This window comes from Pelecanus crispus, chromosome 4, assembly GCF_030463565.1.
Source record: "Pelecanus crispus isolate bPelCri1 chromosome 4, bPelCri1.pri, whole genome shotgun sequence".
Classification (NCBI taxonomy): Eukaryota; Metazoa; Chordata; class Aves; order Pelecaniformes; family Pelecanidae; genus Pelecanus; species Pelecanus crispus.
Genome location: NC_134646.1, coordinates 33517293 through 33544325, shown reverse-complemented (window position 1 = coordinate 33544325; position 27033 = coordinate 33517293). Strand labels below are relative to the sequence as shown.

Here is a 27033-nt window from a genome sequence, read left to right as displayed (position 1 = left end):
CTGAGTGGATTAGCTGTAGGCTGCCCTGCTGCTGAATTTAGCTGGTGATAAATCTGTATTTGTTTTTAAAAAAAATATATACAGAATTGGTGGGGGTTTATTCATGTGCTGGAGGTAAAGGGCAGTGGAAGAGGTGTCAAGAATATTTAATGTATTTGTGCTTACCCAGGTGATGCTACTGCTGCTGTTTTACCTCTGGTTTCCTACCTTTTCCATGGGGAATTCCCAGGTTTTGCAGCACTAAGTTAGTGGATAGGAAGCTTGGGGAGACCCAGAGGATTTAATGTTTGTAAGCATGGGATTTGACATCAGTGCTCCTAACAAAACCAAAGTATGATGGGCTATTCCTTGTTGAAGTGATGGTTGTGTTGTCAGCTAGCGCTGTGCCCCAAACTGAGGCAGTTACCCAGAGCAAGTTTTATGCTAGCACGTCTTTGCCTTTTTCACATTGTCATCGCAACTTCCTTAATATTTTTTTTTCCAGTCTGTTTTCCCTGTTGTTGTTTTCTTAATATAAGTATGTACTGTTAAAGTAATGAAGGCTACTTGAGGGAAACTTGATTACAGGGGATGTGAAAAGAGTGCCGAGGTGTGTATTGGATTTGCGAGAACTGCGGAGGCGAGTGCTCTGCCTTCCTTCAACCGGCTGAGTGCGTGGCCCCTGCGATAAGCATTCTCAGTGTGCTAAGCTCTCCTTTTCCTCTGTTTTCCATTCAGCGCTTGAACATGGGCACCCAGCCACATGCTGTGACCAAGACAGAGATCCCCGACCATGTTCTTTACACTGTAGGAACATGCGTGCTCATTATTGGCTCCATCGGCATCATCGGAAACCTCCTAGTGCTCTACGCATTTTACAGGTACAGAAATTCCTTTCACAGTTAATCTGACTGGCTTTGAAGTTGTGTGCCTGCATGCAGATATTCTGCATTCGTTTCCTCTTGGATTGAATCTCCAAGCAAAGGCTGATGGCATCAAATGGGGGAAGGCAACACATCCCCGCCTCCCCCCCGTCACTGATAACTTCAGTGTAAATGCCCCATGTTTTAAGGAACCAAAGAAAATGAGAAAACGAATACCGTGTTCTATTAAGAATTCTACTGAAAAGTTGAAAGAAGAGTTTAAGACTTTTAATGATAGAAAGAGCAGACTTCTTCACTCACCCTGCAAAATTTGCAGAAATACTTGACAAAAACTGACGCTCTTCCCAGCAGCTCAGATGTCCTGGAAGGACCAAGAAAGCAATGCACTACATGAAATGAGCTCATGCCATCAGTGTATTCCCTGCTTCAGGCAGATCATAGGATTTCTGTCAGTTTGTGTGCTCTCTTGGCTTCTGACAGTGTAATAGACAGCCAAAGCTACTGCAGCTAGAGATGCAAAAATCACATGGAAAAAATAAACAGCTTTCTTCTGTCCCACACTGTGATGCTGGATTTCAAAATCCTCCTTGCTCACTGCTTGCTGTCATCATGCATGTCGATGCAGGGGGGGCTTACAATGCCAGAAGCACCGGTGGGGTTATGAACCAAGTGCTAGTTTCCTATTCTTAAATGTTTAAGACAAATAAATTAGTTTAGTTATTTTGAATAATTGTTTTTTAATATGAGATAGAGGAGAAATTGAATTCCCTGCAACTGTAGATACCTTCATGATTTTTGAAATGCAGTACAAGCTCTCCATTTTTCTTGAAATTTGTTTGTTTTAGCTGGTGTAATAAAAGTATTAAATTGTCAAAGTAGGAAAATCTCCATAGGCAGACAAACATCTGTGAAGGTGTGAACTCTGTACCCCCCTCTCACTCAGTTGTTGCAGGCAGTTATGAAACCCAAAATTTTGTTAGAATTGCAGAAGCATTGAGAGTGTGGACTTGGTAGTGTAGGTTAATGGTTGGACTGGATGATCTTAAAGGTCTTTTCCAACCTAAATGATTCTATGATTCTATGGCTTTCTCAATTTCTTTATCAGTGTTTCTTTATCAGCATGAGAAAAGAGATTAATGTTAGCTGCAAATACTGATATTTTAAAGCACATCAGAGAGGCCTCAGTTGTTCAGCTTTCTACACTGAAGGAGGCATTTGGGGGAAAAGAAACAATTATATCAAACTGTTGAGAATTACTGCACTCTGGTTCCAAAAACAAAGCTATTTATAAAATCCTGCTTCCTCCCTATGTCTCGGCGAGTGTGCCAAGTCACTTCTGTTTGTATTACATGTACCTGACACCGTGAAAAATCCTGAATTCAGACTCTAGGTATCAAAGCTCTTTACTTTGCCCTGCAACCAATACAGTGGTTCATGTTGAGGGACTACTAGTTCAGCTAGTCATACCTTCTCAGTATATCCCTCAAAAGTGCCAGTTTTAAGGTATATTTGGGTGAGCTGAACTCACAAATTAATTTAACTTTCATAGTGGGACATAATATTTGATCAGAGCAACAAGGGCATGTTCAACCAAATAACCCCAAGTAAAACTGAGAGGTTCTATATCACATTACCATATCTTTATTCATCTTAGCCAGAGCCAAGGGTAGCCTTGAATACCAGCTGAAAGTTTCCTAGGAGGTTGTAACTCCAGATATCCCTAAGAAGTGAGACTATGTGAGGTGGTGAGACTATGTGAGGTGGTGAGACATGGGGAAAAAACCTGGAAGTGATGTTTGTTTTCTATGGATAAAGTGCTTGCAGACTGGCTGCTGCTTTCAAGATCCTTGTTGCGGTGTTTAATGTTGCCTGTTCATCTGCAGCTGAGTGTTTTTGTTATTGCTTATAAGGTGTGGATGAACAAAAGGTGTTTTTTTTTTTTCAAACCTCTGTGCATGCTCTGCTTGTGCCATAGCACTTTGCAAATGGTCATTTAGTTAGTGGCAATGTGGTGACTTTGCAGGTCAGCAGCTTTTAAAATTCACGAAAAGCAGGTCCTTTGGCTCTGTAGCCTGCTTCAGATCCTGGTCTTGTGCAGCACAGGACACGCTCAGTGTTACTGCTCTTACAGGGAACTGTTCTTCTGAACAAATCTATATTTTTCAAGACAGCTGGAATTCTCCTCAGTTTGAAGAAGAAACAGGCCATTTTATTCCCCCCTGCTATTGTCAGACATCATTTTGAAATGACTATATCTGTAGCTGCAGTAATTGACTAAAGATTAGGAATTGACCCACTGTAACCAACCACCGATTCCAACCTGGATGGTATTTGTTTATACTAGTAAGCAAAGTTATAAAGTTAACTGTTCACTTTGTCTATTTAAAATCACATATTTCTTATGTATTTAAGCAACAAGAAGCTGAGGACACCCCAAAACTACTTTATAATGAATTTGGCTGTGAGCGACTTCCTGATGTCAGCTTCTCAGGCACCCATGTGCTTTGTCAACAGCTTGCACAGAGAGTGGATACTTGGAGATATAGGTACTTTTCAACACTAATTCATATCTCACTAGCTCTGCGCTGTCTGCAGCCTATTTCAGCCGTAACAATCTTGGCTTGTGCTGTGGAGACAGCAGCTCAAGCCTCTTGAGGGACAACCCAGGTTCTTGACATCGTCACTCAGCATGATGGCGCATGTTTTGTGTTATACATTTGATTCTTTCATCCTACTTATTTTGGAAAGACAGGAGTCAACATCAACACGTAATCATGCTACCCTTTAGCTTGTAAGGCCAGATGTTATGGCTGAAGATGGGTAGAAAAGTTTTACTAAGTCGTAAATATTTTTTTCTGTATTGGTTTAAGAGGGAGTTAATATTTTTATTTAGAAATGTATGTTGATATCCATTAGCATACTTCTAGGAATCTCACATTTAATTGAGAGATTTAAATAATGATAGTCAGTTGAGGACTCTGCAAATTTAAGCTCCTTTCTTTCCGACTGCAAGAAAGAAAAGGTGAGGCATGCTCAAACTATAGCTGAAATGTGAGTATAACAGGTTGCTCAGAAGGCTCGATGCCCTGCTTGGTACTGCTCATCACATCACTGGGTGAAAATTTGCACCAAGTAGTGGTAAAGTACTGGTGGAGCAAGCCCAGAAACCATGTATTATTTAGCAGCACAAAAAGGGGCTCCTGTTTAGTTTGAGGATGTTTTTAGTTTTGCTCATCCTCTTAGATAAAATCAGTGTAAATTATCATGCTGCCACAAATGAAGCCATTGATTTGGTTTGAGTGGGATTTGGTCCTTAATTGCACGTTACTTATAAAGACTTTAGAAGAAGTCTGCTTTAAGGTTGAGTCTGGTATTTTGACTGCCTCCCATTCCCCATGGGCTGCTGTCTATGACCACATGGGGTGATGCAAGATCTCAAAAAACGAATGATCATTCGACACAGATTTCTGAATCAAATTAGGGACACTGTAACTCTATAAGTTTTCATCTGCTAGCACAATGCCTGAATGCAAAGAGAGGGGAAAAAAGCCTGTTTCATGTAAAAACTGCCATTTTTTTTAAAAAGTGCTGCTATTAAATGTAGGAGCTGGAGCTGTGTTTTACAGCTGGTCTTTTAGCCATCAAATGTAAACCACTTCTACGTTTTTAAGCTGCATAAACCAAAGACGTTTTTCAAAACATCCGTCTGTCATTAGCAGACAGATGTCTGCTGCAGCCTGTTAAGGTCAATATATTGGGCAACAGTCCAGGAAAATGTAACATTAATTAGACTGGATTTTCTTTGAGGCAGTTTTCCATTGACAAAAGGTTCCCAGTTGCAGCCCACAGTGGAGAGTAGGACTTGTTAAATACATATGTTTGTATCGTATTAATATTTGTGGGTTTTCTAATAAACATGTAATAATTATGAAACTGTGAGGCTAAGAAAATTCTAATGGGAGGGAAGTCCTGAGGCAGGAAAAAATGGGAGGTTTAAAACATGCGTGTTTTAAGAAAATCCCTGACTTTGCCATTTTCTGCTCCAGGCTGTGACTTGTATGCTTTCTGTGGGGCACTTTTTGGAATAACCTCAATGATGACTTTGTTAGCTATTTCTGTTGACCGCTACCTTGTGATCACTAAGCCCCTGCGATCCATACAGTGGACTTCAAAGAAACGCACCATGCAGATCATCGCTGTTGTGTGGCTGTACTCGCTGGGATGGAGCGTGGCTCCGCTCTTCGGGTGGAGTATGTTGTCTGCTCTCTATGTCTTCTAGTGTTCCCTATGTGGTCTGTTTTAGCCTTGCTCGGGGTATGAAAAAATGAGATTTTTGATAAGTTCTCTGGTGCATGCCTAGCCACCACCTGATGGTTTGCTGTCATACCGTGTGTCTGCACCTATTGCAGTGCAGGTACCCTCCTCCCTCCCACCCCCAGGTCGTATTCAAGCAGAACAAATTGCAGCTGGAGTATCAGGTGTATCTCGGAGTCTGGCAGTCAGGACCCCCTCTCCACATCTGCACTTGTATTCTCAGACCACATGTATAATACAGCATGCGTAGCTCTTGAAGACTATGTATACAGTACGGGGTTTATTTTAATTGTTCAGTTGTTGGATCAGCAACTGCACAAGCTTTGGGTATATGTGTAAACAATGTATTCCTGTATTTCATAGGTTCCTATGTGCCTGAGGGCTTGATGATATCCTGCACATGGGACTACGTAACCTACTCCCCTGCAAACAGAAGTTACACCATGATTTTATGTTGCTGCGTGTTTTTTATTCCCCTGATAATAATATTCCATTGCTATTTATCTATGTTCCTGGCCATAAGACGTACTGACAGGTAAGCAATGTAGCTGAAATAAGTAAATCTCCCTTTTCTTGTATGAGAAGATTTTCTCAATTTCTTTAGCTGCAGAAAAATCTGAATCAAAAGTTAATCTGAATTGAAAGTGGAAATAAAGTGGCAGATCATTAACAGCTGTAACTGGAGAAATATTTTTGCCAGTGTAAAAACTGGAATGGATGTATGTACGTTAGAGTGGGGAAAGGAGTTTCTGGTGGTTCTAATCTTAGCCCAGAGTGTGGTAATTAATAGTGTATCAGATAATTTGATAGTTTGGATTATTTGTATTTCAGATTTGCAATACAAGGAACACAGTCCCTGTGCATTCCAGCAGAGTTTTCAGTCCCAAGGGATGATAAATAGCACGTAGCAATGGGGGCATCATCTGCCTTTGAGGTGCTCTCTAAACATAACAGTCCTCATATTTTTTGACAATTTTATTTAAGACAGGCATCTCAGAAAACCTTGTGATTCACTCAAGCATCACAACTGCACATATGAAATCTGGCTATACTTGTTAGGACACTTTTTTTCCAAGTTCTTGGTCTATATTTGAAATAAAAACCCAGCAGGGTGTTAGATCTGTAAAGTAACTTCATTCTGTCAGTTATTTTTCTCCTAATGAGCACATGACTTATCTTTGGTCTGATCCAACACCAGCTGAAGTTATGAGTCCTTCCTGCTGCTCATAGTGTCATCAGGTCCAATGGCTTTTCTCTGTGCCAATCTGCAGGTACTTGTTGAAGTCGTTTGGCTTCACAAGGCTAAATTCCATTTTTACAAACATGTTTAGCCATAAGCCTAAGTTGAAGTTCTTACTGAGCTCTATTTTTGGCCTTGGTCTTGGTTTTTACTATGCTTTGCGTATGCATATTTGATACCAAGTAAGAAGGAGCAAAGAATGCATCCTTGAAACAATGGTGTCCTGTGCACTCATGAAGCACAGTGGCCACAAATTTTTCTATGCCTTTTGCTGCTAATACAGTAAACTCACTTTTAAGGGTATGTTCACAGTGCACCAGGAAACACTCTGTTACCCTGCTGGCTGGTAATTACTGTCTTCAGCCTGAAATATATCATTGTTTAACAACACCGATATGTAAAAATCTTTTCTGTGCTAAACTATATAAAAGGCTAAACCATATAAAATATTCTTTTTAATAAAGTGTGAGGTGTTTGTCTGATGTGAGAAGATAATTTCATGGGACACTTTTTGGCAAAAATATTAGGACTGCCTGTCGTACTCCCCACTGAAAATACTCTTCTCCAGTGAATAAATCTGCAAAGAAATAAAAATGTCCCCATAAGCATTTGGGGCCAGGTTCCTCACAGTAGTCAGGGTATTCCAGCACATGTTACTTTGTGAGCTGGAATTTCTGCACGCTGTTCCTCCCTTGAAAAGGAAAAGCCGTCAGATTTGATTTTGCATCCAGCTGTGCCTTTGTTTGCTCCACCTCTGAGAGCAATGAAGGGCAAGGGGTACAAATTTCTTCACCTTCCCAACCTGAAGCCCTCCTTGTGTCAGGGTAAGGAGATGGCAATCCCATCCTGTAGTCCCAGGGTTCTTCTGGCTCAGTCACACACGTGGCCGAAGCTCAGACAAAACACGGGACCATTTTTACTACATTAATTACCTCCTAGATTTTTAAATATCAGAGGACAAAAGAATGTTAAAGCAGGGGAAGATGAAATCTGCTTCATTTTGCACATAGCTGAGAATGCATTAGAGACGTTGCACTTTGGTTTTTCACCCTCCTGCTGACATATCTGTATTTTTTTTTCCCCCCTCACAGAGATGTTCAAAAGCTAGGGTCCTGCAGCCGGAAGTCCTACCTCTCTCAGTCCATGAAGAATGAATGGAAACTGGCAAAAATTGCTTTTGTGGTCATCATTGTGTTTGTCTTGTCCTGGTCTCCATATGCTTGTGTCACCTTGATTGCCTGGGCAGGGTAAGTAGAAACGTAATCCAAAGAGCATGGGTTATTCTGAAGTATGATTAGTAGTCACCTGCAAGAAAAAGATCTCCCTTTGGAATGGTTTTTAAATAGTTATTACATTACAGATGATATTGTTTTCTTCAGTATATCCTTGTGAATAAAGCCGGGAAAGGGGTTGTCTATGTATTTCAAAACTATTATGACTTTTTATCTACATTTTTGGTACACATTGTTTCCTCTCCCCCATGATACTGTCTTTGAACGAACTGGAGGAGTTACCTCTTTTCTCTCCTAATACCTTTTATCTCAAGAGGTTTCCACTGTACACTGCTGCCTCCAACAGAGAGCAGAAAAGAGGTTAAATTCCCAGATCTTCACCTCTGAGCTCCCATCTTCCTCCAACCGCTCTCTGCTCCAAAGGGACCTGTTGTCTTGCCAGTGCATGTTCTTGATTTCAAGGTCAGGCTGGACACGGCTCCGAGCAGCCTCACCTAGTTGAAGATGTCCCTGCCTATGGCAGGTGGGTTGGACTAGACGATCTTTAAAGGTCCCTTTTGACCCAAACCATTCTGTGATTATGTGATATTGATTGTGATTATCCTGCACTGACATTGATCACACATGACTGACTGTGGGAGCTTAAAGTCAAGAGGAGAATATTGGTTTCAAACCACTTCCAGTCCTCTCTTCCTTCTGCAGTGCTTGCAGCTGAGTCATTGACACCCATTACTGTGCAGCACAGATGTTGCTGCTGAAAGATTTGTAGGTTCGATTCTGGTTTCTTTTTTATTGCCATTCCCTTTTCCCAGATGGTCACAATGGGGGTTGTTTGGGGTTTGGTTTGGTTGGTTTTGTTTTTGGGGTTTGGGGTTTTTTTTGCCTAGTGTAGAAACAGGGAAGGTGATTCTTCGTGTTCCTGGTCATCCTCAAATAGATAACAAATTACTTGCATGTCTGTCTTCTCCAAATGAATGAAACCAAGTACACACTGTCAAATGCAAGTCTTCTATCTGAGCAAAGAATGCATTTGAATGAATTAACGTTTCAGGGGTATTTCTTATCAAGAGATCACAGTACAAAACCAGTCAAAGAGAGTAGTATGTTTTAGTAATTTAGTATTAATCTATGGCATAGCTGTGTGTGTAACGTTTTTGCTTTGTTTTAGTCGAGGCAACACCCTAACACCCTATTCCAAATCTGTGCCAGCAGTTATTGCCAAAGCTTCTGCAATCTACAACCCCATCATATATGCAATAATTCACCCAAGATACAGGTACAGTAAACATATAGGTATGTGTATAACTGTACATGCAAATGTGTTTTTTACAACGAATGAACTACCCCCGTTCCCTCAGCCTCGCCCCATGCGATGCACGCTCCTGCCCTGACCAGCCCATGATGGGATTTGGGTGGTTGGACCCTGCACCATGTCCACCTGGGTACAGGGCAGCCCAAACTGCACGTAAAGCTCCAGACATGGCCTCAGGGGTGGCCAACAGAGGGGAACTGTCCCTCCCTTCACCTTACTTCCCCCTCATAACCCTGCTCTGTCCTGTGGAGCTGCACAACACTGTGACTGACAGGAGGAGGTGATGCTCAGGGTCATCCTTTGCCATATCAGGGATGGCCATTAGAGAGCACTCTCCGGATAACAGGTCCCAACCAGCGAGGCTCAAAAATCACATCATCAACAATTTAAGAAACTATATATGCATATGTTCAAGGTTTGGTTTTCTGAAGCACTTAAGTTATTCTCTTTACACCAACATAAGTACTAATGTAAACAAGTTGTTGGTCTTTGGGAGAAGCTCTGTAAGAAACAAACAGCATTTTCATGGAAGTTCTGTGCAAAGTGAGAGCTGTACGAAGCCAGTAAACCAGACAGAGCTCCCTGCACATGAAATATGTTTCCAAACATACTGAAAATACTGCTTGTTTATTAGCAGGCTCGCTAACTTTGGTCAACAAGTATTTGCCTTCCAAAAAAAAAAAAAAGCAGACGTTTCTGAAAAACTCTACTTTGTGGAAAGAAGTCTCTTCTGAAGGCTTGGTTTTCATATTTATTTCATTTAGTTGTCTCAGGTAGAAGCTTTTCCATTTACCTTTTTCAAAAATATTAGCTTTGATTTAAAAAAAAAAAAAAAAAGTGTTATGCTACATTAAAGTGGTTCACTGGGCAAAATGTGATGTTGATCCACCTCTCTGAAACACTTCAATGTTTTTTTCTAGACATTAAATATTTCTGAACCTATGTCTACATAAGCAAATTATTCTACATTTTCATTCTACTAATTATTACAGATACCAATTACTGTATACTTGAAAACAGAAAACTGTGCCAACCAGCACAATTTCACTAAATATTCAAACACTATCCAGTCTCAATAAGCTGCATGGTTAGCCAACTTTTTATTTCCTTCTCAATTCCCACACAGCCAGTGAATGAGTTTCTGAGCCGAAACATATGAATACTGCTTTTTATCCAGGCCCTCTGATTGCAGTAAGGTAAGGGATAGAGAGTATAAAGATAACTTGTTTCCACAGCATAAATTATTAGAAAGGTAACAATGCATTGTAAAAAAAGATTTCCATACTGTCGCTCTGATGGGAAACCTACAAGATTAGGTGAATAGGATGATAATTTAACATACCGTAAAAGACAGTCCTCCAAAGAATCAGAAACCTTTCCCTTTGCTGAAGAAGCTCCATTATAATCTCCTTTAATAACTTCTTTAGAGCATCCCAGATGGTGTCCAGAGACCAGCTCAGCCTTCCCAAACATTTAGAGAAAGTGTGAGAAGGAACCACCTTGCATTGCAGAAAGGTCACCTGCTCTTTGAGCTAGCTAGGACCTGGAGGCATTCATAGCATGGACACATAAAAAATGATTGCATATTCAGTCATGTGATCCTAAAAGGAGTTACAAAGTACTTTTGCAAGGGAATAAGCCAGCATGGTGTTCTGAGGAACGGTTTCAAACAAGGACAAACTTCCCCTGCGCTTCCCAGACACTATGCAAACTAAAACTTCTTTTTTGAAGTCATCATTTTGTTTAGAAATGTCTCAGCTTCAGCTGAGAAACATGTTCAAGTACTGGCAAAGTCAGTCACTTCTGTTAAAACTTCTAAAATACTTCGTTTCCAGAAGTCCAGCAAAAGCAGGGTTTTTTGGGTTTGTTTTGGGGATTTTTTTTGTTTGTTTATTTAACGTAAGGAAAGGAATACAACTCCATTGTGTTCTCAGCCTTATCTCTAGCATCAGATGAGCTTCTAAACATTTTTTTCGCCTTTATGACTCACAGCAGTGTACACAGAAGAAGCTGTATCTCACATAGAAGATACAGCTCAGAGCTTGCAATTTCCTCCCATAGCTGTATATAATGTGTTTCTGAAACATTGGCAGTGAAAAATATTTTATTACATAAAATGATAAATTCTTGTAACAGAACTGTTATTCAGCATATCTCTAGATTTTTCTGCAAGTCTTTCAAAGCGTACCTACCACAAAGGGATGTTGTGTCAAAAGTTCACATGAAACATAGGGATGCCGTGCTGATAAATGTGGTAAATGTACAACTGCCGCTAGATGGCAGGGTTAGTCGTTGGTATGAGGTTTGTCTTGCCCATGAAGAGTAAAAGCTGCTAGGTTACATTGCCTGAAAACTAAGATTTAGGAGCTGGAAAGAGACTTCATTGTTTTGAATGTCTGATGCGTGAAGGTGTGGTTGCAAGAACAGTTAAAGTTTCTCAGAAGGCTGGTGGAAATGGTGAAAACATATATTTTGTTTGAAAATACCTGCAATGCTAACTAACACCGTTTTTCATCCTCCAACCACCTGAGCCCATCTTTGTTTTTGAAGGTTGTAGAGGATTTTAGGTTATAATAAGAGAATGACTATTCTGCGATGGCTTGCTGAAGTTTAATGAGAAGACTTGCATGGCTGACTGACACATTATGAACCTGGTATTTTTTTTCTGACCCAAAGCTATTGTGTTCAGTGATTCCTTACGTTATTTTTGCAAGGTTAAGAGAGTGTTTTCAAACAGATACTATACAGTGAACTGCTTCAATTTTTTTTTTTTTCTGCCAACATTGGCTTTTCCAAGTAAGACTGTATTAAGAGAAAGGCTGAGTCTGTAACAGGATATCAGATACTCTCTTAAAATGAGGGTGGCAGGGGGGCTTCCTTCTTCTTAATTTGTCATTGCAGACATATCAACAAGAGAAGTGTTTATGCAGTTGTTTTGAAGACCTTTTATAGACTTTGTAGTCATCCAGTCAGGAAAGAAGTAATGTTGGGTCCCAACAACCATTACTGAGATTATTATTTAATGAATTCGTCAGGTCTTAAGTTCTTTGGGGTCTAGATCATCCTTCTCCTCTGTGTTTGTACAGAGTGTTAATTTCTGATAGGAGTTTACAGGAGCTGCCGCCCTCTCCCCCTTCCTTTTTTCCACTCGTCCTCTGCCTTTGCACAGAGAAGACCTTCATACCAGCTAACCTGAAAGTTTTCTGGGTTAACCTTTTAATTAAATCAGAAGCAATCATGCTCTTCAAGATATTTTCAATTCTTACTACTTATCCATGCAGCTCTTCCATGTGTATTTTGATTCAAGGCCCAGAAGCCACCTGCTATTTTCCTTTCAGCCTGTTGAGTAGTTTCCACTAGATACACCATGCTGTTTCCATGTCATCTTTCAGACCTCCTCAATCAAAACAAAAGCTGTGCTGAGGTTATGGAAACAGATGGTACTTTCATCACATGATTTTCAAAGCTGTATCGTCAACGTGCCATTTGTGGTTTTTTCTGCTCTCATTTTCCTTCAGAAAAACTATCCACAATGCTGTTCCCTGCTTGAGGTTCCTAATACGAATATCAAAGAATGACCTCCTGAGAGGCTCCATAAACGAATCATCTTTCAGGACCTCTCTCTCCAGCCATCAGTCTCTTGCTGGCAGGACCAAGAGCACTTGTGTTTCATCAGTTTCCACTGGAGAAGCTGTAAGTCTTTTATAGTTTCTGTGAAGGAAATTGAGTATAAAGTTTCTCCGACTCCCAAAATTAGTGACTCTATAAATAAATATTCAAAATTAGAGAATGGAAAAGAAGGGGGGAGGGGTGATGTAGCTAAATTTTTTAGGTCATATGAGGTGATTTCTGCAAAACCTTTCTGGGAGTTCATGCATGATGATTTTTGATCAGAAAAAGCATCCAGGCCAACATATCTGCATGACTCAGATGCTTACTAGGACCATGGATGTTTGGGTTAAGTCTTTAATGTGAATTAAAAAGAGTCATTGTTGGGCAGTCCCCATGTCACCAACCTTTTTGCTACATAATTCAGTATCTGGTGAGGCTGGAGGACAGAAAAACCATCTCCATCCAAAGCTTTCTAATCTATCCAATGGCTGTTTTATTGTTTTAAAGGAAGCCTATTTTGTGTAGACAGGAAACTTTTTGATTTGTTTCCTTGGATTTTAACTGTGAGGAGTGGAAGATTCCCGCACCTGGAGCTAGGTGGGGTGTTTTGTAAGCAGTGTACCCCAGGTCTCAGTAAGGCCGGTGGTCTGGCTGAAGCGCAGCGTGAAGAAGCAGTTACCTACAGCATGAAGGCTTTTCCTAGGGAATAGTCACAGGTTAGAAACTCAGGATGTGTAACCTGTCAGTTTAGGTTGCATTGGGGGGCAGGGGGGGAAGGTGGATTGAGCCCTTTCTCTCCTTCCCAACCAAGCAGAATTAAACAGAAACCGCAGAGGTGCTGGGACCACCAGGGAAAGCAGCATGAACAGTGCACCATTCTCAAACAAGATAATTTTGTATTGAATTTTCTGCCTGAGAATAAAAGTTGTTCCTTCCAGGTAACAGCACCAGGGAGATTTCTGAACTCTTTCATGGCAGACAGACAGCAAAGCAAACACACCTGAGAAAAAATGCACTGTTCGTTGGGAATCCAAGCAGTCCCAGCCAATGCTAGCACTGTGCCCAGCGTGCTGACAAGGAATTCAGGCCTTCTGGCTGCGAAATGAAAAAACAGAACAAAAAGCCCCACTTTAAGTGCCTGAGGGGAAGGCTCACTGCCTGAGCCCTACTGAAACAAAATCTGTCCCATTACAGAAGACAAATTACTTTGCAGTCCATGCTGCTGCCTCTCCTGCACATTAACCATACAGCTGCATCAGGTAGACTTCCAGTTAAAATGACTAATTGCCTGTTACTGGGTAGCCTCAGCCATACAGCTTGTGAAGTTGTGAACTGTTTGGGGACAAGGATCCTCTTCCACTTTGTGACTGCATATCACATATCCCAGCAGTATTCCCGGCTATCACTAAACAACCTACAGGTTACTGTATTACAGACAAGTAATAATGATGATAATTAAAGATCATGAAATCACTTAAATGGGGTGTGTTTTGTCATTCAAAATTAGCAGGTGTTTAAATACCATGCAATGCACAAGCTACTTCTCAGGAGAGACCTGGTCTAGAAGAGACAAGCTTTTTCTATAGTGTTTCATAAAATATGTCTACCATAAAATTTCTTTTAAATTAGAACAATAAATAGAAGAGTGAAAGGCCTCTCTTAGCCTGAGAAAAGCCTTTTTTAGTGTACTGTTGTTCAGATTTGAGCCCAAGTGAGTTTGAAGTGTGTGATGGGACTCTTCTGGAGTGTGACACTACTGTACCACACCACACAGCATGAGGATCCCCAACTTTGCTTGCCTAGGCTCTCATAGTCTTCAGGGCATGGGGAACACTTTCATGTTTATCTGATTGCTGCAATATTAGGACAAAACACCCGAATGAGATAGAAAAAAAAAAAAAAAAAGTGACTCACTTTGTATGGGCTATGAAATCTAACATTTGTCTTCGCTCTTGAAGATATAAATAAACGCATAAGTATTTCTGTTGCAATGTAAATGAAAATGAAATAATCTATCCTGCTGATTTAATTCCATTCACAGACCACTGATTACACAATGATGCATGAGAGTATCAACTGTGATGATTTCGTAAACTGTAAAATACCCAGATTATCCGTGCAATATGAGGTTAGTATATGCAACATGCCAATACCCTATCACAAAAAAAAAAAAGTATATTTTGTTTGGGATTGCTTAACAGCTTGAGGAAACAGACCACCCACACATATATGTATCCCCCTTGAAATCATGGGGGGGTCTACTTGTCTGCTTACTCTTCTGCTTCATTCACTGGTTGTAAATAGCACGTGTAGCGACATGGAAATATGTTGACATAGTTTAAAACAGGGAGGCTCCTCATTTACTTATTTCCAAACTTTGTTGCCCCTTTTATTTTTCCTTGACTTAAAGTTTATGCCTAAATTCTCTCCCCATTAATGCTTTGATGTCAAACTAGGTAATTTCTGCTGGATCACCCATCCTGATCTAAGAAGCTTTCTCTTCTTCACTGTTGGTCACTACTTGGTTTTGGCTCATTGGGGTTAGCAGGTTATTGTGTGCATTTGGTTGGGGTTGCTGTTTAAAAAGATGGGATAATGTGGATAAGAAACTTCAGCCTTTGGTACAACTTTGGCTTAGGAGTCTCAAATAAAACACCTGCTGTTAGCTATTGCGCAGCACCATGTTGTGCTGAGTTGATGCAGCCAAATGTAATTGTTCTTGGGGCAACTGACAGCTCAGTGCAGCTGTACAGATTTTAGCTGAAACAGCAGCTGCTGAAATAAAAGCTAAGCTCAATGACTCTTGCATGACAGCAGCACCAAGTGAAATTTTGGAATGTTCCAAAAAAGTATTGACGGGCAGGAATGACACCAGCAACACTGTAAAAGACACAGCTGTTGCCACCAACGCCTTCCTCTGTGTGTTATGTACGCGTTAGTGTAGGGAGCCAACATATTCATGAGTCGCATAAAGTTATATTTGCAGTTTGATTCTACAAGGCAAGAGAAATAAACAGGTGGCAATACATAGATGTATGAGCAAGGTGCTGCAGTGGAATTATGCACTAACTTCCCACTTGTGTGGAGCCCTATCTATCTATCTATCTATCTATCCATCCATATCTAAATATCTAAAAGCTGGTGTGGAAAATAGTGGAATGATCTCATCATTGATACTCAATCAAAAAGTCATCACAAAGTTAAGGATGATGGATGGCTTCTGCCCAAGCCTGTAAATGGAACAGCGTGGTTGCAATGTCACAGTTGTGCTCCATTACTGGCATGCTCTTGGAAAATTAGTGCAGAGCCCATCCATTGCCTCCCATTCATTGATGACAGTTCAGAGAAGAAGCAAGCTCATGGGGCTTGAGAAGCCCTGGGTGTTCTGGGTATCCACCTGGGATGTATACAAATGTGGGTTTGGACCTGTGCAAGTCCATGGTTTTGTACCAGCTGATGGTCATACAGAATGCCATAAGCCATATTAAACAGATTGGTTGTACTTGCTCCCATCTTTAGACTTCAGGTGCTATGCAGCTATAAGCATTGCACAAGCAATGAGATAAAAAAGGGTGAAAAACATCCTGGTGAAAAATGATTAAATAATTTTTCATTATTTCAAGGATTTTTTTTGTTCAGAAAAATAGTTCAGTGTAAGTGACAAGATTAAAAATCAAGCCTCTCTCCAGGGGAGTTTTGAGTGCAAAACCTGTGTTAGAACACCTTTCATTTTCTGTAAGCGTGCATAGTTTCTGCTAGAGTTTGAGAACTTTTAGAATTTGAGAAAGGATGTAACTGTGTGAAATCCTTCATCATTTGTGATTAGACCTGGAGCGATGTAGAGCTTTACCCCGTAGAGCCAGCTCATAAGAAACTGCAGCCTCGCCGAAGTCATTCTTTCTCAACAAGTGTGAGACAGGAGAAGAGAGACCTGTTGCCAAAGACCTGCAGCTGCAATGCAGCAATTGCAGAAAAGGTAAGGAAAAAAGTCTCTCCTGGGGACACTCCATTTTACTGTTAGTCTTGCTACAGTATGTCATCTCTGGAATAATAACTCAGCCTTTATACCAATCTCTTTCATCTGTAGGCTTTATTTATCCTGATTCCGATGTCCTCTTCAGCCTTGCTGTTATTTCTTTTTTTATGACCAATAAAAATGTCAATAATGCCTTATTAATTTTTTTCACTGTTACATGCCTGTTTTAGGAAAGCCAGTATCAGCTCATAGCTCTAAAGCTGCATTAAAGCACAGTCAGTACCATCAAATGTAGGAAGTTGTCTTCGTTGCCTCTTTGCATGTTTATCTACCCCAGCTCTGGTTCATTCCATCCTGACCCTCATGTCTACATTGTGGCAGCCCCCTTTTATTACAAAGTCAGGGCTGCAAAATAGAGTTTGACATGATAGAAGCCACCCTTTTTCCTCTTCTCAGTGTACATTAAAATGTTTTTTTTGTTGAGGGGGAAGACAAGAAAGAAACTCCCATTTCTCCCTAAGGGTGGGAGAGTCTGGCAGCTGCCACCCTTCCCTCACTGAAAGAGGAGACGGTGAGTACCCAATGCATCTTCTGTGGATGCATCACACTCATTGCCCAAACCGCTGAGGTTTGGTGTCATGTGGCTGAGGAGCACCCTGTTCCCTGAGAAACTGCTGAGGATGGGAGCAGTAGGTCACCCACGAGTCAGCTTCTGCCAGAACCATAGCACCAGTTTCAAAACAGGTATTTGTATGGGTGGCACAATATCAAGCATATATCGGTGCTGCATTTTCAAGAAAAGAAAGGACTTAAAATCCCCTGCCTGTGTCCAGACTGAGTACCACACACTTTTTGATGGAGGCACCCTTTCATGGGGTTACTCTAGTGTGTGTAACAAAACACCCATACCTTGGGCAGCTACAGCATCTGCTGCTGTCCTCTGTGCTCCCTTCCAGCTCTGAAGCTAATTGTCTAGAGACAGTATAGTTTAAAGCAGGAGCTGTTTCAGAAATTTCCAGCCATCCAATGACCCGGTTCCTGCACGCGTCTGCCCTGTCTTCTTTCATGTGTCTTCTTAAGATGAAGTCCTGAGAAACGTTGGTCTCTTCCTGTAACTGTTGTGAATAGCATTGGTGCAAAAACAATGGCTTCAAATGTGGTGGCAGACAACATGGGCTTAAATCTACTACCCACCTCTGCTGCCCTCCATCAGTAGCCCACTGTATCCAAGGTTGTAGGCAAGTGGCAAAGACAAAAGAGTTTGTCTCCAGGTGCTGGAGAACCACCAGCTTTCGGTCTCACAAGGAAGTAGAAGGAAAATAAATCTGAGGTGGTCGCATAAAAGTGTTCAGCAGTACAATAAATATTTCTGTATTCTGCAATCCAGTAACTGAATAGCCCACAAAAGGCTCAGACACTATACTTTGAAAGACATCTCTTGGATTATTTTGATGAATGACCTTTGAACAGAGCACCTTCATGCTGAGGCTTTCAGTGGTGTTCACTGAGATGTGTGGCATTTATTTACATTGAATGTTCAAAGCCTCATTTGCCTTTCTCAATATTTTCAGCAAAGATTCCTGTGTGGTGTGAAGCTCGTTTGTGTGTTAGCTAAATGCATGAATATTCATTCTATCAGAATAAATATTTATTTTTCAAGCACAATTAGAGTGTTTCAGTATAAGGCCATGCATTTATCCGTAAAAAAAGCCCCAACCAACCCTAAAGAAACACCACTGCATTTTCAGATATTTATTTTAAAGGTTTTAATAGCATTATTGGATTGTCTATGAGTGAATTCCAGTTATGGCACTTCCAAAAATGCTCACTTGTGGAAATACAAGTGTAAATTTGGTGAAGGTTCACCTAACCTTTTGATTTAACAAAGTATGAATTTTTTTTAGGAAAAGAATATTACACTTCCTTCGCTTTCTTTAAGACGACCATCTCAACACAATCTAAAAATTTGATGTACCTCTAAATTCTTTTCACTGACTGAGATCAGGTCTCCTTAATGCACAGGTGCAGATGGGTTGTCAAAAAAGAAAAGTCGTCCCTCAAGTGAAAGTAAAAAAGCCAATCAGTGTCCTGGGCTTGGTGCCTTCCAGAGCATAAAAATGGATGGGACTGTTTTCTGTGCTGTCACAAAGATATGATCCAGCCCCATGACTTATTGCAGTTAGTTAGGATGATAACAGACTTGATGTAGACCAACACCTGGAAACCTGGTGTGCCAGTGAAGAGGTGTTTTTGGAAGCATTAAAACACAGGCATGTATTATGAGGATAAGATAGGTTCTGATACTTGATTTTAAAGGAGAGTTGCCAAGTGTGCTCTGTGCATCCAGTTTTTGTGTCAAGGGAATTACCCAGCATGAAAACTATTAAAAAAAAACCTTGGAAATGGTGTCCTGCCCACTAAGCCATATCAAAAAGAAACCCATCCTGCTGCTGCGGTGAAAACAGCACTTGAAGCAGGGAGGAGTGGATTTGGTTTTGGGTTTTTTTTTTTTCACTCTGTTGTTATCAATGGTTTGGAAGAATAGACTTTTCTTCTCTTGTCAGGTTGATTTAATCCACTTTCTTTTAACATATTGTGCTTCCCTCCACTTGGGTAGGTACAGTGGCTAGAGAAACAGTTATCAATAGGGACTGGTAAATGATTCCTGCTTGTGGAGTAGAATTACATTATGCTGCAGTATATACCAGTATCTAATTTTAAACCCAGACTGACAGAGAGATGGGGGAGGCGGGGACTAGACCTATGCTATGCAATAACATATTCTGCCAAACTACTTGGTAGGACTGAGGAGATGACCCCTAAATCTTAAAAAAAAAAACAAACCCAAAACCAACCCCAAAAATCCCCCCCCAAACTTTCCTTTTTTTATTTAAGGAACCGTTTAGTTTGTCAGTATAATGGCAGTATCCTAGACCATGGACTAGGTGGAGACAAAGGGGGCCAAGATTACAGCCCTTGCTGGGCTGTAATCATGCTAGAAACTGATCTAACATTTTTAAAAGATGTTTCAGCACCAAACCCCTGTAAGTCCATGGGAATTACCCTCCTGCATGCTTCAAGAAGACTAAAGTTGAATTAATAAGGTTTATGACTAGAACAGGAATATCTGCAATAGAGGAAAAGTTTTACAAAACTATTATGGGAAGCTCAAGCTATGGAGAGACTTGGTGTAGGTAATTAATACACTTTACAATCATATTAAGAGAAATAAATAGAACTATGACTCTGAAAGATGCTTTACAACAATTTGAGTAAAGGTTAGTCATACTCTGAATACGATTAGGCTTCATGGGAATACACATAATAATGAAGTAAAAACTGCATTTTACTTGAAATGCTGATTTTCCCCAGGAAGGAGAGAATCCTAACTTCTCTCTGTATCTGGCACAGTGATTTTATAACCTTAACTGTAATTTTCTAAAGCGAGCCAAAATTGATCAGTCATGCCTTCCGTTGCCAGTGTATTGAAATATTAACTAACTCTTCCAAAGCTTACTTAGTTTACTCTGGTTTTGCATACTATGCACGAAGAGTTATGGAAAGGTCACAGGTGAGTTGCCATCAGTGCCAAGTTAGAAATTAGAGTTCTCTCAAAATAGGTGGATGGGAAATGGTTAGCAAAGCAAAATCACAGTCGCTGGTTTTCCCTTCTTTATTGGGGGAAGTACTGTCAACGTATGAATGCAAAGCCACCAACTGCCCCAAGGCAGTACTAGGAGCCATCTGGGGACAACATGATAGAGATTGTCACAAGGATGATGAAACTTTAGGCAAATAAAGAATACAGTGTGATTGAGTCTTATCTGAGGTATCTTCCATGAGAGAGAGAGAGAATTATCCAGTACAGAATTTTTTTTTTTTAAACGTAAAATAAGTCAGATATAGGAATGGGCTTTTCTTTTTTTTTTTTCTTTTTGGTCTCTGCTGATATTTGAGCATGTCTTTTGCTTCATTTAACAGCCTGCTTTCCAAGCTGTAGATGTTAACACAACATGATTTTCCTTCTTTCTAGTCAATGATTCAAGTGTTTAGAAATGATGACTGCTGACTCAAATAGCAACTAGCAGTAATGAATTTCACATACTAGTTTCCATAGTCATATGCTGTGCGACAACACTGAAGCTTATGTCTCGGCTCTAGGTTTCACTCTCCTCCAGCTCTTTGGAGAAGGCGCTTGGGCGGTCAGTCCTACGCAGTCCCCCTGCAACACTCGTGACCAGCTCCCTAAGAGCAGCTTCTCTGCCTGTTGGTTTGAACAGCAGCAGTGTCAGCAGAGGAGGAAACTCGGACAGTTCACAGATGGCAACTCAAGAAAGTCAAGTTAACGGAGTCCTGGGCTCTATCATTAGCAATACAGTCCCTCGCATCATCATCATTCCTACCTCAGAGACCAACCTGTTTCGAGAGGAACTGGAAGAGGAAGAGACTGAATTATTCCACTTTCATGACAAAAAGGGCAATCTGCTGGACCTGGAAGGGCTTAGCTCATCCACAGCGTTCCTTGAAGCTGTTGAGAAATTTCTATCATAAGTTTGTCAAAAGAAAACTTTCCGGTAATTATTTTCTTGGCATCTTCTCCACTTAATTATACCAAATAACTGAAGCCTTGTAGGTTAGATCATCAGACTTTTTGTATGTTTATACAGTAGTCACTGGGCAGCCTTCAGATTTATCTTTGTCCAGACCAGCTCAGGCATGGAAACAGGCTTTCTTTCAGATTGTGCTGCAGGAAATGAGCAGCGGAAGATCTGGCAGCATGATCAAGTGGCATCAGTCGAGTCAGCCGCCTGCTTTGTGGGGCCCTGATTTGTAACCACAGATGGAGGTGCCAGCAGAAGGAAAAATGACTGAGCGAGAGCAGGGGCAGCTGCTGAATGTTTCTGCTACCTGCACGTGAAACAGCATTCCTGTTTTGGCAGCTCTCTTCTGGACAGTGATGGGAAGCGCCACAAGAACACAACTTCCAGCAGCCCCAGCTGTAAGACAGATGGTTAGATGATTAACTATCTTTTAAACAAATTATTTTCAGTGCTGTTTTTGATTGGGGTTTTGGGTTTTTTTTTTAAATAGGCAGCTTGCTAAATGTAAAAAAACAAACTGATGGTGTAACTGGGAAGTGACTGCTTGCTTTTAAAGTTTTGTGCTAGAAGTCTGGATTTTACCTCAGCATTAGCATGATCACCTGAATGTTGAAATGCAAGGTGTTATATGCTAAAACATACACTACTAATGTCAATGTAAAAGCATTTAGAGCACCTTCAGAGTTACAGTCTTGATTAAATATGTATGGCTCCTAATGAGTCTGTGATTAAAAGGGTGAGTGTTCACAGCTGGCTTGACAAGTCATTGATAAAAATAAAGCCTTGGCTGCTATATATCACTTGCCTCTTCAGAGGAGATTCTTCTCCTCTCCTCCTCTAAAATGACCCAGCAGATGTCTTCTCCTACAGGTCACTTACCAGAGGCCTTCAGAGCAGGTAAAACATCATCTTGGGGAGAAAACTCCACAGTATTGTGGTGTTTGCTACAGGATCTGCAGCCACATTGTTATCTGTGGTTACTGATTATGCTTATTTTATCTGTGCTTCACATTGTGGCTCAGGCTCACAAGACCCTCCTAGCATTTTACTCCTAAATGCATTCTTCCTTTTGTTACTCATTTTCTCTTTTTATAACATGTTCTCCACGTTCTCCCTTTCAGTCTCTGACTTTCAGATGTAGACAAGTTGAATTATATTGTTCTCCACATAATATCTTAGTAGAAAGCAGGCGTTTCTGTGGATGTAATAGTGCAAATATTTGGTCCAGTGAGTCTAGTAGCATTCAGACATCCTCTAGTAGCATTCAGACATCCAACAAGAGAGTGAGAGTTTACGTTCATAGTCTCGGTTTATTCCCTTGACTGTATACTAGATTGTGCAGAGACCGCTGAGAGCATTTCCAAGTTTTGTGTATGCACTGGCTGGTCTCGAGAAGTAATTTCTCTTTTCCTGTTCTCCTGATGCAAAAACCAGATGGAAAGATGGAAAGCATAGAAGTTTTTTTTTTTTTTTTTATTACAAAAGAAGATAACACAAATCTTGTTTGTAACTAGCTAGACAGGAACACCACTGAAGAACAAACTAAAACCCAAAGTAGCGCAGGAGAGAGAGGAGTGCCTCCAAATATGCAGACCCGAGGCTTTGCAGGGTGTCAGCACGGAAGACCTTTGAGAGGACCGAGACACTTGCTTTTGGTATAGCCTCTTCTCTTTTTAGGGGGGGAAAAAAAAAAAAAAGCTCTGGTGAGTTACAGAGGTGATAGCTGAGACAGGCTGCCTATTGCAATGCTAATACTCTTACTGCTGCTATTATTTGAGGTACTCTGCTGTCTGGAGACCTTCATCAGAAACGAGGCAAACATACCTCCTCACCTTCTGGAGAAGGGGTTGAAAAGGGTGGTGGAGCCACGTCATGCGTGTGGTTGTACGCGTGCAGCCCCAGTGCGTGGTTCTGGGGGCCAGGGCTCAGCTGGGGCAACACCACGCTGCGGCACCCGCAGCTGGGCTGCGAAAGGCTGTGCCCACCGGGTGCTGGGGCCAGGCATCGTGCCAGCGTTGTCTGCAATCGGCTCGGCATTTCCAAAGGCAATTCCTCCATTCGAGGACTGGTGCAGCGAGCAGGCAGCATGGGGCAGCTGCTGGGGACTGGGATGGGGATGTGCTCGCTTGCAGCTCCTCGGTGCCAGGCTTTCATCCAGTCGTGGTTTTGGCCACAACAAGTAATCAAATGTTAATTAAATACAACGTTCATGGAAATCAGGGGAGACTTAATCCTAGGCTAAACATACTGTCCTGCCACCTCTGATTCTTTTCATTGTTTTGCTGAACCTGTCCTCTCTGATTTGTTTTTTTTCCCTATGTCAACAGTGCAGTCAGTGACTTTGCTTCTTTTTTGCGTTTAATATCCTCATCTGCTGTATCTCCTTTCTTCTTGAGCCAGATATTGGGAAACAAGTGTTCTTATAAGCTTTCCAAGTCTTACACCTGACTTTTACTGTTGTAATTACTCTAAATAACAATAAGAAAATGCATTTGATGTTCCAAGATATAAAAACATGTCCTGGAGCACATTTTGCACTCAGATGTTGACAGACTTGTACTGATAAGACTGTAGGCAGGATATTGCTGTAGTTTCTGATGGGATGAAGAAAGTAAGACCTAAAGTAACAGTCAACAAAATCCTCTGTATCCAGATAAAGTTTTGCATTCTACTTGTTAGCCTACAAGACAACTTTCCAGTGATCTCTTGCATATGTGCTGGTACTAATAAAGTGTCTCAGAAAACTAGTGCTCTTGAGGTATGTGTAGAGAAGTGTTTCAATTTTGTACTGTTAATGTAATATACTATTAGTACCATTGCTTCTGAAGCTAATGTCAAGGTTACTGTTTACTTCAACTGATGTAGGCTAGAATGCCAAATGAGATAGCAGTAGAGAGATAAAACATAAAGTTGTATGAAATATCAGATAGACTTATTACATTCACTGTGAGATTTTTGCAGAAACACCAGTCGCAGAGTAAATGAATCTTAAATTGACTACCACAATGCAGAAAAATTTTGCAAACTTCTCTGTTGCCACGTTAGAATAGATGGCACATAAAAATGTACAATATTAACTGTTGCTTCCTATTACACAAAGGAATGTATTGGTTCACTCAAATGGAATAAAAAATTCTCAGGAGTTAAAATAAGCTATCCATCGTTTGTTTTTCTTATTTAATCATTAATTTCAGGAGCCAGAAGGAGGAATGAAAAAGTTGAGTCAAAGCTTTTGAAACCAGTGCTCTGATCCAGTGAATAGTAAGGTACATATATAACTTTGTTTACATGAGCGGCTCCTTTCAAGTCATTTAGACTGCTCACATGCAACCAAGCACTTGCCTACTTGAGTGCAGAGCATCTAAAATTAGAGTTCGCTGACTTGGTAAAATCTGAAGTTGCTCAGCAACTTTTGAAATATGATGACTTCAACTGGGATGTCAGGAATCAGGCGAACAAAATAGAAAAAACTTAACCAAACTCAATACATTAGAACTGTGACAGCAGTCTTTTTTCTTTGTCCTAAATCTGAATGACAGTTAACCAGCAATTGTTTGTTTCTGCTAAATCTTTGTATAACACAGTTACAGGATATATTCCAATTTTCATAAGTAACAGAAAGTTCAGACCAGAAGTGTAAACACTTTCTTTTACCATGGGCAATAAATTTATTTTTTACAGTTAAATCAATAGTTAGATAAAGTTTTCAAATAAGAAGGAAAAAATTGCTTACTTGAATCTTAACGAACCTTGCTGCCTTGGGCTGGTATGAAGCAGAACCTATACCATGTTCTTCCAGAAAGCTCATTCAGTTCCCAGACACCTATCCATTTTCCTTCTTTTGGGAGACACCCCTGAACAAGAAAACCCTTCCACTCTGCTGTCTGAAAAATGTTTATGTTCCCAGGTGACATGTGATGCGCAAAACTGGAAATACTGGGAGACAAATATCCTCTTTTTAAATTTCCTTACTCTTTTATTTCCCCCCACCTCTCTCTTTTACAGCTGCTCTTCACTGATTCCCTGTGTAGGTTATCCTTGCGATTTTTTTGTCTGGTTCTTTCACAAATACATGAAAGCCATGCGAGCTAGTGGGAAGCTGTGTATTATGCTGTGTTTTAAGTGTGGACTCCTTTCTTCACATAGGAGTAGATCAAAATTGATTGTGGTGCTTCAGTTCAGCAAGTGCATGTACCAGGTAACTGCAGGATGAGGTTGGACAAGGTGGAAGCAGCTGAGATGTAGCTGCAGAAGGGATGAGTCCCTCCTGGGTCATCTCAGCACAAGCTGGTGATTATTTCTTGCTTTTCATCTCATCCATAGCCTCAGTCAATGTTCTGGCTGCACACCTTGAATGGACAAGTATTTAAGTGGGAAGTTTGGTGCTGGGGTGCTTGTATTGTGCCTGTCACATTTACCTGTGTATTAACATATACTACAGCTTACTAAGATTTCAGATGTCTGTCCGTATATTTTACTTGCTTTATGATGTGTCTTGGTTGCACTCATGTCTGCACTCTGCTTGCACTTGCTAGTGCTACAGGTGGTAGCAGGACATGAAAAGCTAACTGCAAAATGTCCAAGTCAGGTGTAAATCCACTGTTACTAATTCTCCCCTGTGCTGGCATGGGGATATATCTGCTTGTCAGCAATCCTGGTGCCAATATGTCATGGTAAGATTTCCTGAAAGAAAAATTCTGGTAGAGTCTTAAACAATACACTGAAATTTCTATTCTGAAGCATTTTTACTCTTTATTTGTGGTTATGTATCATGTAGACATTTTTATTTAAAAAGCCAGATGTGTTCCTTCACCTTAAAGCAAAGCTTCAGAAGATCTTTGTCATCTTCAGGACCTTGTGCTGGACTGAACTAGCCAAAGATATAGGCAGTAACATGTGAGGAGATGTGCTGCTGCTGTTACCAGTGGTGCATGGTCCTTAGAGTGACAACCCCAGCCCTTTCACTCTGTGCCGAGGAGCGGGTCTGATCCCCACAGAAGAGTCAGACACGTGTGCTAGTGGGTGCATGTGAAAATGGTATTTTCCAGAAATTTATAGGGAGGTAAATGCGGGTAGATTTTCACGGGGACAGCAGAAGATGCCTCCCTGGAGTTTCTCCTTGCCAAATTTCAGATTCCTTTCCACTGTGAGCAGGTGGTAAAGCTCTTCAAAGAAACAGATGGATGTATTTAACATTAACAACTAATTTTCCACGGGTGTGCTCTTGGAAACAAATGATCCCTATTTCCTGAGATGGAGGAAAAAAAATCCAGCCCAGAGCAGACTGCAAGTGTGGAAAATGTGAGACTGAACACATTTGAGTTTGGTAAATGTAAAACAAGTGAAAACAGCAGCTTATAGTGGAAATTGTTGAGCCACCAGCAGTGCAGCAAAATGCCCAACTCCATCTTCATAAAAGATGTAAAAAGCTGTATCCGACCAAATAATACACCCAGGTCTTTTTGTCTGTCCCCATCTATGGACAAGCCAACAGAAAGGAACTCGGAGCCACCGGCAGCTTTGTCATGCTTGGGTCACTGTCACCAGGCTTGACCATCTGGGCACCAGCATGTGGAGGAAAGGGGGATGAAAAGTTTCTGTTACAAGAGCAAATTTAATTTGCCTTGTAAAACCCAGCAGGAAAAGACTGAGGGGGATATGACTGCTATCTTTACACGTGTCTGGGAAGGAAAATGGGCAGTTCAACTTTGTGTCAATTTTGGCACAGGAACAAGTTAGAATAAACTGGCTGTGAATTAACGTATTAGAAAATTACATGGTTGGCTTTTGGCATTTTTTTTGAGCCTGGGGCATGTGCGTTCTGAGGACACAAAAGAAACAACTGTGTTTTATACTGAGTTTGAGCCTCATACAAGCCATGCT

General features: G+C 40.9%; 1 protein-coding gene across 1 annotated transcript; it reads left to right on the top strand.

Moving 5' to 3' along the window:
* The first annotated feature begins 726 nt into the window (after window positions 1-726).
* LOC104036059 (melanopsin) lies at window positions 727-21100 on the top strand. The gene is made up of 10 exons (XM_075709533.1): window positions 727-860; window positions 3276-3409; window positions 4910-5113; window positions 5541-5712; window positions 7509-7664; window positions 8818-8925; window positions 12480-12654; window positions 14615-14701; window positions 16400-16549; window positions 20711-21100. Exons 1-10 carry the CDS (start codon window positions 727-729, stop codon window positions 21098-21100), a joined length of 1710 nt encoding a protein of 569 aa, XP_075565648.1.
* Window positions 21101-27033: the final 5933 nt, after the last annotated feature.